The sequence below is a fragment of the Nerophis ophidion genome, linkage group LG13 (assembly GCF_033978795.1).
Source record: "Nerophis ophidion isolate RoL-2023_Sa linkage group LG13, RoL_Noph_v1.0, whole genome shotgun sequence".
NCBI classification, from domain to species: domain Eukaryota; kingdom Metazoa; phylum Chordata; class Actinopteri; order Syngnathiformes; family Syngnathidae; genus Nerophis; species Nerophis ophidion.
In genome coordinates this window covers 28,808,681-28,823,105 of record NC_084623.1, presented here as the reverse complement: position 1 = coordinate 28,823,105, position 14,425 = coordinate 28,808,681, and the positions used below count along the sequence as shown (strand labels likewise).

Genomic DNA, 14,425 nt, shown 5'->3' with positions numbered 1-14,425 from the left:
ACATCCAAGTTCATAGCCATTTTCACCCTCTAGGGAACGAAGCATGCCCACTAGCGCTTGGACTGACAGCGCGGAATTGTCGAATGCGTCCGGATCTCCATATCTGATTGGAGGGGAGTTTAACATGGCTCCTAACTCACTCTGCACCAGCTGTCGAGGTTGTCCATATTTATCTTGAAGTGCTTGCATAGCGGATGTATATGGCTTGCGATCATACCTATAAGTTTGTGCTAACTTGTAGGCACTTGGCAGCTTTAAATGGTCCATACTTAAACTGCTCTGTGAGGTGAGTGTGTGAATTTAGCAGGTTATCCAATGCCATTTTTAGCAGTGCAAAGTCTGACTCTTTACCAGATGTGAATTGGGGCAGGGTAGGCCTTGGAAGTCCATATGAAGTAGCTATTAGGAGTTCCATTATGTCAGTACCAGGTGCTGTCCCAGAGCTTAGTGCCGGTGGTGCTGTCAACGGCTGCAGTAAAGGTGGCATTGGAGGATAAGGGTGAGGCTGCAAGACTGCATTCTGCTTGATTGGCTGTTGCAGTGGGTAAACTGTGGCAGGGACTATGATAGAAGGAGATATGTTAGCAAAAGTAGGCTGTGGCTGATACCTCAGTGTTGCGGTGGTAGAAGGCTGATTATCTGGAGGAACAAGCTGGACTTGGGGTAAAGCTGGACTGGTTGCGACGGTGGAATCAACTGCTGTGGCTGGAAGGGCTGATGGTGGAGCATTTCCTGCTGGACTAGTGTGTCGAGATCCAAGCTCACCTTGTGAGTATGGTGGTGCTCAACTTTGATCAGCTGGGAACCGAAGGTTGAACTCACATTCGCTAAGTGGCCTGGATACAACAGAACTATGTGTATCCTCCTTTAAGAAGGATATAATTAAAGCAGCTTTCTCCAACTCCATTTCCTTTTCTACCAGTTTACGTTGCAGCATAAGACGTCTCGTAATTGTCTCTTGTCTTTAAGGCCATCTCTGCCTCCTCATCAAGTTTACGTCGTTGCCTTTCTTGTTCTCTCAGAAGTTCCTCCTTTTGACGGAGAGCTTCTCGGGATTGTTTGTCCAGAAGCTGGTAATGCTCATCAGCTAGGTTTTCCTCTCTTATTTGTCTGTGCACTTCCGCCAGTTCCATTTGTTTTACTCTCTCCTCCAACATTGCAGTCTGTAGGTCTGATAATCCCTCAGTGATGGACCTCCTGGCTCACGAGCAGGAGCTACACTGAGTCTTGGCTCTACTGCGTTGAGAGGCAGGTGATGGGCTCCGTGGAAATGATGCTCTCCTCCCAGGAGTCGGGGCTCCAATATCACCAGCTATGGTTGATATATGTTGAGATTGGTATCCAACTTCATAGTCATCAAGATGTGCTGGCAGTTGTCTCTCTCATTGGGGTCTACAACGTGCTGCTGGATCTGCAGAGGCTTGTTCTGACTCCCTGTTGTCTTCAGATGATTATCAATCTGGCTCGAGGGACCATGTGATGGAGTAGGTTACTCTGGATATGAAATGCTGGTCTGATATCTTCTTAGGACAAGGACTCCGGTCAGAGAGTAGGCCACAGAGAGGCTTTCAGACAATCTTTAATGATGAAGTTGAACAAGTAAGATTTATGTTTGGGTAGGTGTGTGTGTGTGTGTGTGTGTGTGTGTGTGTGTGTGTGTGTGTGTGTGTGTGTGTGTGTGTGTGTGGTCTAAAGGGAACACATACAAAGAATGATTAGGATACATTGATGCAATATAATATGCAATAATATAACAGGATATCTATAATATTATATCTAATATAATATACTTTACAAGGTCTTATAAAACAAATATACAAATAAATGTGCATGGACTATTAAAGCAGTCCAATAGAGATGAATGGGGAATAAGCACTGTTGATTAAGACAGCGCTTGAAACGTGGTCTGTGTCGCCATCAAGTGGAAGGATAGGGTAACTACTGTGTAAAAAGAAATATTAACAGGGCGAAAATTGAGCTGACGAATTATATCGTCAGACAGAAACATTGTTGCAAACAAACACTCGGTTAAGGCTACCTCTAACACATTACAGGCATTTTAGCATTATTAACCGTGCTATATTCGACGTATACTTACATTTTAGTCGGGAACGCACACAATACTGTTTCACAATCACCCTAGAGCCCATACTACGCAGAAACGCTACAAACAGGAAATGCCGTCTCAGAATAGATCGCCAAATTAAGAGCACAGGAAATCTAACATCTCAAAACTGCGTCAGAATAAGATAAGACTAAAACACTTTCTGACATTGTATGTTATTCATACAGCTGTAGCTCAATTTAATGTTGTTCTTGTTGAATATTTTTCTTAGGGTGTTGCCTTTGGGGAAGTGTTTGTCGATCAGAGTGAGGAACTTGTTGCCGATATAGGTTGAGACGTTTTTGCTGAATGGGGGGTTGTACCAGATGGTGTTGTTTTGTTTTCTGCTCTTTTTTGGTTGGTTTCCTGGCGTGGGTTCATAGGTGAGGGTAAAGTTGTATCCGCTTTCATCAAGTGCTTTCTGCTACGGGGGGTTGCTTGGTCGAATTCAGCTTTGCTAGATGACAGCATCGATAGCCTTTTATTAGTTCCGGTAGGTATTGTTTTCGTGGTGGTGGGTGGGTGGTTGCTGTCATGGTGCACGTATTGGAGTGTTGTGTTGGGTTTCGTGAATGGTTGGTAGCTGTTATTTCTCAGGTTGAAAGTGACGTCGAGGAAGTTGACGGTTTGCTTGTTGGCTTCAATTGTGATCCGTAGGCCGTTCTCTTTGAAGATTTGGCATATGCGCTTCTTGGTAACTTCGCTGCTCCTTGGCGAGGCGCGGCACAGTGCCAGTCCATCATCACGGTAAATACCAAGGTTCAGGTTGACGTTATTATGGGGAGTTTTGATGGAGCAGAAACGTGTGAACTCGTTGGGAGTTTCCTCCTCTTCCAGCTTGCTACCCTCAACCTGAACCTTGGTATTTATCGTGATGACGGACTGGCAGTGTGCTGCGCCTCACCAAGGAGTAGCGAGAACACCAAGAAGCGCATATGCCAAATCTTCAAAGAGAACGGCCTACGGATCACGATTGAAGCCAACAAGCAAACCGTCAACTTCCTCGACGTCACTTTCAACCTGAGAAATAACAGCTACCAACCATTCACGAAACCCAACACAACACTCCAATTCGTGCACCATGACAGCAACCACCCACCCACCACCACGGAAAGAATACCTACCGGAATTAATAAAAGGCTATCAATGCTGTCATCTAGCAAAGCTGAATTCGACCAAGCAACCGCCCGTACCAGAAAGAACTTGATGAAAGCGGATACGACTTCACCCTCACCTATGAACCCACGCCAGGAAACCAACCAAAAAAGAGCAGAAAACGAAACAACATCATCGGGTACAACCCCCCAATCAGCAAAAACGTCTCAACCAATATCGGCCACAAGTTCCTCACTCTGATCGACAAACACTTCCCCAAAGGCAACACCCTAAAAAAAATATTCAACAAGAACAACATTAAATTGAGCTACAGCTGTATGAATAACATTCAACGAATCATTTCAAACCACAACAAAGCAATTGCAAAAGGACTGCCTACTCCCCGACTAAACGACTCTGAAACCAATAAGGAATGTAACTGTCGCAAGAAACCTGATTGCCCTCTCAACGGGAGGTGCTTACAAACATCAGTCGTTTACCAAGCAAAGGTAACACGCAAGGACATTAACACATCCGACATGTACGTAGGATTAACCGAAGGAACATTAAAACCAGATGGAATAATCACAAGGCCTCCTTTAGAAACCAGACTTTGCGGAATTCTACAGAACGCAGCAAGCACATTTGGAACCTCAAAGACAATAATGTTGACTATTCAATAACATGGTAAATTCTTGCATCCAGCACATCTTACAACGGTGGTAATAAAAGATTCAACCTATGCTTAAAAGAGAAACTGTTTATTATACATCATCCAGACCTGTCATCCCTCAACAAGCGCAGTAAAATTATTTCAACATGCCGACACAGACAGAGACACCTCCTAGGTAACACATGAGGCAATCACCACACCCTACGCCTGCCTGTACCCACCCACTCTGTGCCCTATATAAACCATTGTATGTGAATGCTTCCATTAAAATCTCCTGATGATTGAGGGAACCCCTCATGAAACAGTTCTGTAGAGATTAAATAGTCTTGTGATTTTTCCCACACCTACATATATATGTATGTGTGTATATATATATATATATATATATATATATATATATATTTGTATGTATATATATATATATATATATATATATATATATATATATATATATATATATATATATATATTTATATATTGGGGCTGTCAATGTTAACGTGTTAATGCATGTGATTAATCAAAAAAGATTATCGTGTTTTCATTTATGAATGAAGATTAATCACAGTGTGGTTCTGATCGGTGAAAGGCATCGCACAGTGTGGTTCTGATCGGTGAAAGGCATCGCACAGTGATCACATCACTGTGATGATAGTTACAGTGATGTGCTCTGCGCCCTACAAAACAAATTCAGATTGAACTTAAGATAAAGTTAAGGTTATCAGTGACTAATGCAGTGACACATTTTCTTATATGATCAGCGTACATCAAGTTTAAATTGGCATCTTAAAGCAAAACATGAACGCGAGGATGGTATTGCTGGCATGAATGCTACATGGACAGCAAACAGACGACAACAAACTATGTTGGCTGAGTTATCTGTGTTTACCACATATAAATTAAACAACACCTTTTTTAAATGGATTGAATGAAATATGATTTGATGTGATTTGATGCAGATGCAATCTTTGCATTGTAAAAAAAAAAAAAATGTGTACTATTTATCAGGTCAGAACAATGTCAGGTGTTTGTTATTTAAATTGACACTGGCAAAACAAAAAGTTCCTGTACTAATAATGAACAAATTGTAGAACTAATAACTTCAGTGCTTTGCAATCCATAAACTTCTATCTCAGGAGTCATATCGATGGAATAACCCCCTCCAGAGTTCTGGGACATGGGTTATATTAAATAAGGCCCAATCTAATAGAAAATGTACATGCTATAATTTACAGACACTTCACCTTCAAGCAATTTTATGGATTATTATATTCAGTTTTTCACTTGTCTGGCCTGTAGATCACTCAAATACTTGACACTTGAAGGCCTTTTGAGGAGGAAATATTGTTATGTTGCAAACTTTTATGTGGCGTGTTATCTTATTCGTGATATTCCAAGCTAGGGCTGAACGATATGGCAAAAAAAAATATCCGTTCTTGATTAATGTCATTATTTTTTGCATTATATTTAACCTGCCAGTTTTATAGCATCTGTAATAAAAACAAATACACTTGGATTAGTTCAACATTGTATCAACATTCTGAGTTAATAAAAAAAGGAAATTAAATAAGAAAAAATATAACAACAACATACCAAAACATTTGAGTTTACATGTTTCCAAGTAAAAGAAGAATGCATCAGTTATTATTTCAAAACTGGTGGTCAAACTATAGTATTAGAAGCTGTCAAGTTATTATCAACTTACCAATGAAGATGTTCAATCGCTGGTAGCCTCTACAACTGACTGCAGTAGTAGCAGGTGTTTTTCACACAGCTTTATAGCGAGAAGTAGTCATCATATTTGCAAAAGAAACATATGGAAAATGTTTGGCTTTGTATTTTGGAGTTAGTTTGGTAGTTTGAAGCAAGCACAGAAATGGCTCCAGAAGAGTGTACCTTGCAGGGTTGCTGTGTAGACTATTGGCTCCTGGCTGGCACGGCTAAATGGAGGTGAGTGTTTGTCCAGTGCATGGTATATAATATTTCCTCTTACCTTCTTAATGACAGCATCTCAGTCACATTTCGCCATTTTCTGCGACTTGCCACATTCAGACTCTATTTTAGCGCAGATCTATGATTCTGTTTATATCCAGAAGTGGGGCGGTAAAAGTTCGATTCCTATTAGCTCCTCAGCTATGTCTATTTTTTTGCTTTGCAGTGGCACCTAAATTAATGTTTCAGCACACGCGGGTCATAATTATAACATTCAGCTGGATACAAAAAAAAAAGTACCAATAGCCATATCATTATTCCAAAATTTTAACGGTCCGCTTGGACCGACCCAATTACAGACTAGTGCCCAAAAATACCGATACTCGTATACGTCCCTATTTGGGGGAGAATTTTTTGTAAACTATTTTTGTGCTGTCTGCAATGTTGCTCTGTTGTTGACAGTCACAAGCAAAAATGATACTCTAGATTACGTCATCACAGAAGTCTCGCAAGACGAGAATGGGCGTATTGTAAAACAGATCCCCAGTCAACTGATTCATGATTTTCCAACCGTACATCGACCGATCCATACTAGATACAGAGGCTCGCCAAACTATGTATTCGTACGTGTAAAATTAAAATCGGTCATCGCTTTGTACCGATTATTTTTTACACCGCTAATATATAAATATTAGGTCTGTTAAACGATTAAAATATTTAATCACGATTAATCACATTTTCTTCATAGTTACCTCAAAATTAATTGTGATTAATCGTTTGTGTGTATATATATATATATATATATATATATATATATATATATATATATATATATATATATATATATATATATGTATATATATATATATATATATATATATATATATATATATATATATATATATATACATATATATATATATATTATTATTATTTATTTATTTTCCCCTAATTAATGAGTTTTTAAGTTTTAACACCATAAACAGATTATTTTGCTTCAATGAATGGTGTTTTAAACAGTATGCTTTTTTAAACAGCTCAACACAGAAAGGACAAACACCATAATGACTATATAAACAAAAAAAAATCATACTGTGTGTTGGTGTCTATCCATCCATCCATCCATCCATCTATCCATCTATCCTTCCATTTTCTACTGCTTGTTCCTTTCGAGGTCGAGGGAAAGCGTAGGAGTGGGTGCTGGAGCTTATCTCAGTTGCATTCCGGCAGTAAGCGGGGTACACCCTGGAGAAGTCGCCACCTCATCGCAGGGCAACCACAGATAGACAGACAGATTTTGTATTTTGTAGAAATACAGAATTTGTATTCCTGCTTTAGGAGCGCTTGCATTCAGAGGACGAGCTACACTGCTACGAGTTTCTTGCATAATTAACACAAAATGTGGATTGTTGTGATTTTGCTTTGATTGTCTAAGATGTTCGGTAAGATCCATTCTTCTATTACTTACCACTTGTGCCTTTTGTGCTCGCGGGCGGATGGAGGGTTGGATTTCTTGGAGCCGCTGCCTAGCCCGGCTGTAATCTGGGATAGTTCTACCTGAGTTAATGCTTTTGATATTCTGTACATTACATGTTGTACAAGTTATTGGTCGTTGTATTGCTGCATGACAATGTTTTAACATTCTCTATTAATTAATCGAATGTAATGTTCAGCCTGCTAATCTTTCTGTATTTGAGGACTGGACCAGAAGATGTTCCTCAACTGATGTACTAGCATTCTTTTATGTGCAAATATCATGGAATAACATTACAAAACATCTGTGTCAAATATGGATGGGTATCATTCACATTTGAATTGATACGGTCCTACCGGTAACTGGGAATTGATACTCAACGATACCAATTTTCTGCAAATTTGTGTCTGTTCATGTGGTAAAATTAGACATATATATATATATATATATATATATATATATATATATATATATATATATATATATATATATATATATATATATATATATATTTGGGGTGTAAAAAATAATCGGTACATTCTGATAACTGATTTTTACTTTAGAGGTATATATGTATTTAGACGTATATATGTATTTATATATGTATGTATATATATATATATATATGTGTGTGTATGTACATATATATGTATATATACATATATATATATGTATATACACATATATATATGTGTATATATATATATATATATATATATATATATATATGTATATATATATATGAACATCACATGATTTTAATTATGTTTTTGTTGGCGCTCATTAAGTATGCAGTAAGCAGAGATTGGTTAAGAAAAAATATACTGGATATATACTTATATCATGAATATACACCCCTAATGAAGGCGTTTGGATGTTTTTTCAGGGAGTCTATAGACAGAATTTTACTGCTCCCACAGGCTCCATTGTAAGCAGACATTGTATTGCATATATTTAATATTTAGAATGCATTAAAAAAAGTCTATCTGTCTTTCATAATAATTGTTAACAATAGGCAAAATTCCAAAAAAGTGCAGTTCGCCTTTAGGTTTATGGGTTGCAATGCCTTGAAGTGGATAGTTTTACTATCTGCTATCAATAAGGAATATATTGTGATGACCGGTCACTTCTTTTCTGTTTGTTAACTTGTTTTTGTATTTACTTCCTATCAGTGCTCTTATTTTGGTTTCCACTTCCTGCTTGTTCCGTTGAGCATTGTTTTTGTTCACAAACCTGCTGTTGATTGGCAGCTGGTCCACACCTGCTGCCGATCAACATGTATGCTATTTATGCCTTGTCTCGAGCACTCCTCAGTGCTTGATGATAACACTGTATGTTTGGAACATTTATGCTAGACTGCTTTATTTTCTGTTTTTTGCATGAGATTAAAACTCATCATACCTGCTCTAAGGTATGAACAGCAGCCATGCGAGTTCCTAACATATTTTACATTTGTCTGTTTTAAAAAAATAAACATATTACATTTTTCTGATATGATACATTACATTTTATTTTCACCATGCAAAGCGTGAATCTGCATCAAATCAAATCGTAATGTTTTAAAAAGAATTGTTAGTGAATCGAATCTTAACCCATGTATCGAGATTCAAATCAGATTGCCATTTAAGGTAGAGATGCACATTCCTAATATATATATATATATATATATATATATATATATATATATATATATATATATATATATATATCTATATATATATGTATGTAAATATACAGATACATATATCTGTATTTATATGCATATATGTATTTATGTAAATACAGATACATATATCTGTATTTATATACATATATGTATGTACATACATACATGTACATACACTCTCCTGAAGGAAACAATAAAGTAATATCTTCACACACACACACACGCACACACACACACGCGCATACAGGCACACACACACACACACACACACACCTACTTACCTACCTATCTATCTATCTATTTATCCATCATTTATATATAAATATATATATATATATATATATATATATATATATATATATATATATATATATATATATATACGTATATATATAAATACACATACATAACAATCACAAGTTGTATGTCTTACAGTGGGCAAGCCGAAGTCTTGTCTGCTCTTTCTTTTGACTCTGAGGGGTTCTTGTATTTGTTTTTATATAAGTCAGCGTCTTTGAATCCATTCCACCTGAAACAAATGCCAAATAAAAAGAACATTTTAATTGTAAATCAACTTTTATCAGTTATCTTTTTTTTCTCTCAAGCATCGTCAAAAGCTTAGGTAAACACATCATTGGAAATGAATGTGACATCAATGTTTTATTTGAACCATTCTTTTTCCTGGGTGGATTTATTTCTCAATAAATATCCTCAATGATTTATAAAAAATAAAATTTGATGCACAATTAGTATTTATTTGGGATTCAAACAAAGTCAAAAGGATAGTGCAACATTCAATGGTCCACTGCCAATTTGGCTTTCAAATAGAAATGTCACACGGTAGCAAAGAGGCATACTGTAATCTGGCTCGGATTGCAGTAGTCCGTGCTGAATTGGTATAAACTAAATCCAGTCAAAAAATTGAATTACTATCCAGGAAATGCTTTTGGGTACATCAGCTCTCACAAGTAGTATTTTGACAACAAAAAGCTCATATAAAAAAGATTTCTTGAAAACATAATGAAATGTCCTTTAATTGTCAACACCCACAGTTCGTTTGCTATGGTCTACTGTAACACTTTGTCACCAAGATGATGCAATAAATCTTACAGAGACATCCTGGAAGAAAACCAATGCCTCCCATCCAATCTGATGGAGCTTGAGAGTTGCTGCAAAGAGGAATGGGCACAACTGCCCAAAGATAGGTATGCCACGCATATTCAAAAAGACTTGAGGCTGCAAAAACTGTGAATACTTTTGGAAATGTAATTTTTTTTTTTTTTAGATTTTCATTTTCAGATATTTGCAAAAAACTTAATTATGGTGTATTGTCTGTATGCTTTTGAGAAAACAAATATTTATTCCATTTAGGAATAAGGCCGTAATGTGGAAAAAGTGAATCTGTGTAAATATTTTGTTTTTTATCAATTGTTCGTAGCTGAGATAGGCACCAGCGCCCCCCACGACCCCAAAGGGAATAAGTGGTAGAAAATGGATGGATGGATGTTTGCAGAGATGCGCGTCCACCCAAACCATACCACTGTAAATACAAAGAAACAAAAAAAATATTAGAAATCCAAACAACAATAGCTACTTTGACCGTGAAATCTGCTGGTTCGTTTGGGCACAATTTTAAAGCAATTTGTCAATGTTTGTCAACCTACTGTACGGGCTCTCGCTGCCCCAAAGTGTGCATTACATTCCATTTGAAAAAGAAACAAGTAAACATACAGTTAGTTAACTGGACAACCAATATTTATATTTTTATACTCCTTTAAGACAAGGAATGAATGGAAATAGTCATCTAAAAAAACTCGACTGTCAAGGCACAGAACACTTTAATCCAGCTCTCTGACTCTACAAGCTTCATTGCTGCCCTTCCTAATTCCCTTGAACTTTGTTCCCTAACAATAAAAAATAATAATAAAAAAATAGAATGTAATACATCTTTATTGTCCACCAAGATGGAAAATTGCCTTTGGCTCACCAACGCAGGAGAAAGACAGCACCTAAACACAAACAGTGTCATATTTAAAAACATATGTCTGACACAACAAGGACAGAGGTAAGGTAAAAAATAAAAATACAAGGTAGGGGTACCCATTCCGTCGATCGCAGAGGGTGTGTCAGTCAATCGAAAGCCAGGCATTAAAAAATAGACCTAAAAATTAAAGATCATGAATCTTCACTATGATGTTATTTTCGTCACTTGATTAACATTCACAGCACCCGAGGATCTTGTGAAGAAAAAAACAACTGATGGGAAGGCGAGAAACAATTTTTATTTTAACAGACTTTTGCACCGTACCAGCTATCAAAAGCCTAAAGACTGACCGCACAGTTCCTGTCTTAACAATAAAAGTGCTGCTCCATCCTGCCTGCGCTAACAAAATAAGAGTCTCAGAAAGCTAGCGCACACAAACTGGCAAGCTACGAAGTGTGCTGTCAATGTATTTATTGTAAAGTGTATAAAAACGAGTATGGAAGCTGGACAAATAAGATGCTAAAAACCAACCATTTTCATGTGGTATTGGACACACAATGTAAATTCAAAAATGTGGAAGTTATCAGCACTACTGTCTGATTTCAAACAATGCAAGTCATTAGAATCAATATTCTTGTCAAAGGAAGGAATTTATATGTGTTAAACATGCCATCCATCCATCCATTTCTACCGCTTATTCCCTTTTGGGGTCGCGGGGGGCGCTGGCGCCTATCTCAGCTACAATCGGGCGGAAGGTGGGGTACACCCTGGACAAGTCGTCACCTCATGGCCCTGCCTGTATTTTTATTGAACATCTTTAAAGATACCTCTTTAAAGATGCTTGTTCCCTGTGGGGCTGCGGCTGCAGAAGCTTGTGGTAGTAATGGAACATTTTTGGCAAATATATCGGTAAATTCTGTAAATTTCGAAGTTAACTTCCAGCGTAGTTACTCCATAGAAACATACGACCGCCAGACAATTTTTGATGTAAATAGATCAAATAGTTTTGGACCAAAAGATGCGTATACGCTGGACCTCATTGGTAGCACGGAAATACTATGCCGGCTACATCCAGCGGCCTGTGAAGCAGTGGAACCAAGTACCAGCAAGGACCGTCAACGGAGGAGACGTAAGCGGCTTGATCGGAAGCAGAAACGAGGATTTCGAGCGGGGCTAACAACAAAGCTAAAAGTGAATCCTCACACAACGCCGCTTCCTTCCATCCTGCTTTCAAATGTCCGCTCCCTGGAGAATCAGAATAATAATAATAATGGATTAGATTTATATCGCGCTTTTCTATTGTTATATACTCAAAGCTCTCACAGAGAGGTGGGAACCCATCATTCATTCACACCTGGTGGTGCTAAGCTACATCAGTAGCCACAGCTGCCCTGGGGTAGACTGACGGAAGCGTGGCTGCCAGTTTGTGCCTATGGCCCCTCCGACCACCACCAATCATTTATTCATCATTCATTCACCTGTGTGAGCGGCACCGGGGGCAAAGGGTGAAGTGTCCTGCCCAAGGACACAACGGCAGCGACTTTGATGTCCATAGGTGGGAAGCGAACCTGCAACCCTCAGGTTTCTGGCACGGCCGCTCTACCCACTACGCCATACCGCCCCTTGAACAAACTAGACTACCTGAAGCTGGATTTAAATGCAAGACGGCAGATGAGGGACTGCTGCGCCATATTTCTCACAGAAACATGGCTGAAACCATCCGTTCCGGACGAGGCAGTTATGATCACTATAAAGTGTGACTCACTCGATAAACAGTTGACTGTTTGGTCCAGCTGGCTAGAGACATTTTTTCAAGGAAATTATGGGTAAAGAATCCTTTCATGTCGAAATAGCTTGGCTTCAAGTTCCACATTTTAAAGCTTCAATTCACTTTCACCTCACTCTCCCGGTTTCTGTTTGGTCCAATGTCTCCATCTTATTTTGTAGCAGCTTCTGTAAGCAGTAGTTCATCCTCCATATTTTCAGCTTCAAAAAGATAAGGTTGTGAATCCTCATTTGCGTCCAAAAATAGTCGTCTTTGTTGTTTGTTACGCAATCTCCCATGATTAGAACACACTTGCGTGTTTGTGTCCGTAAGCGGTTGTTGACAGAAGTGGAATGTGCGCTGCTATGGAAATGGAAAAAAATACGCCAAAGAATTAATTTCGGCTAAGATTAAAATGACAAAAAACGGTAAATGTTGTGCATATCCTATATTGTCATGAATGTGTCTGTTACTACATTATATATATATAATTGCAGTGTGTATATTGTACCTATTACATGATGTTATGAAGATGTCTGTTACTACATTATATACTGTATACACTTGCAGTGTGTATATAAAATATATTACATGTTGCTAAGAAGGTGTCTGTTACTACATTATATATAGACTTGCAATGTGTATACAACACGTTGGAAGGTTTTGAAGTTGTTTTAAAGGGCTACGAAGGCTACAACGGGGACTCCCATTAGCCACATCTTTCAAGCGTTTTTATCATCTTTAAAATTCCCCCCAAAAAGAAGACATATGCGTTCTTGTCTCTGATAAGGATTGTGAACAATAGGCAAAATTCCCAAAAGTGCAGTTCCCCTTTAAAAGCTAAAAATAAGAATCAAAGTAAAAGTAGAGCAGTTCATGTCAAACATGTAGATTTTTTCACTTTGTCACATTAAGAAAAGCAATGGAATTTGGTATAAATTATTGTTTAGGAACTTTTGGCCACAGGAGCTCTATAGCGCAGACTTCATGAGCTTAAACTGCCAGGATCCTCAGAGCTGTGGCTCGTGTGTCATGTACACTAGTAAACTACAATGTGGTTAAACAAAACAAGTGCCTCACTTTTGGTTTACTAGCTTGCAAATCTTATAGTAAATAACCCATAGTTCAACTTTACTCCATGCATTACCACTAACGTACAGACAGGTACAAAAAAAAAACCTTATCCCCTTGGATATTTACACAATTTTCTCATACATCACCCCTTATCCAATGCTGTGGTGGATGAACTTAAGTCAAAAAATGTAGATCATTAAAACTAAACTTGCACTGTATAACATATTGGGATAAAGCAATGCTTGTGTGCTATATTGATCATGAGCTATGTGTGGTCACATGTGAAGGTTTTGTCTGTTGATACACAGCGTTGTATTTTACTATTTGCTCTACACACATGTCAGCAAATATCGGTTGAGATGAAATGCCTGCTGATGCCCAACTAGTGTGATGTTGTCCTAGGGTGGAAGTACTCCGGTTATATGGTGCATGAGAAAAGCCAGACGGAATATGCCTAATATGTGCTAGAGGTATATTTGGTAGAATCGTGAGTAATGTGCCGGCCTTATTTTTGCAGATAATTGTACAGGAGGGTTTATAAACAAAAAAAAAAATCTAAAAGTGGGAAGGTTCTTTGTTCTTAGATAATTTCATCTGAGTTTTATTGAAAAGCCTCAATCAGTGTTCGACTGGGAGGTGCCTTTGTGTATGTATCTTGCTC

The 14,425-nt window shown here is 37.9% G+C and overlaps 1 protein-coding gene across 2 annotated transcripts in view; it reads right to left on the bottom strand.

Moving 5' to 3' along the window:
- The window catches only part of LOC133564415 (uncharacterized), a 211,266-nt gene that overhangs the window by 10,822 nt on the left and 186,019 nt on the right, over positions 1 to 14,425 (bottom strand). Inside the window, exon 11 of one of the 2 annotated variants that reach the window (XM_061918734.1) lies at positions 9,375 to 9,470. The exons of the other annotated variant lie outside the window; for it this stretch is intronic. Coding sequence (XP_061774718.1) covers positions 9,375 to 9,470 — 96 coding nt within the window. The remainder of the gene's footprint in view (positions 1 to 9,374; positions 9,471 to 14,425) is intronic. 2 annotated transcript variants of the gene reach the window in all.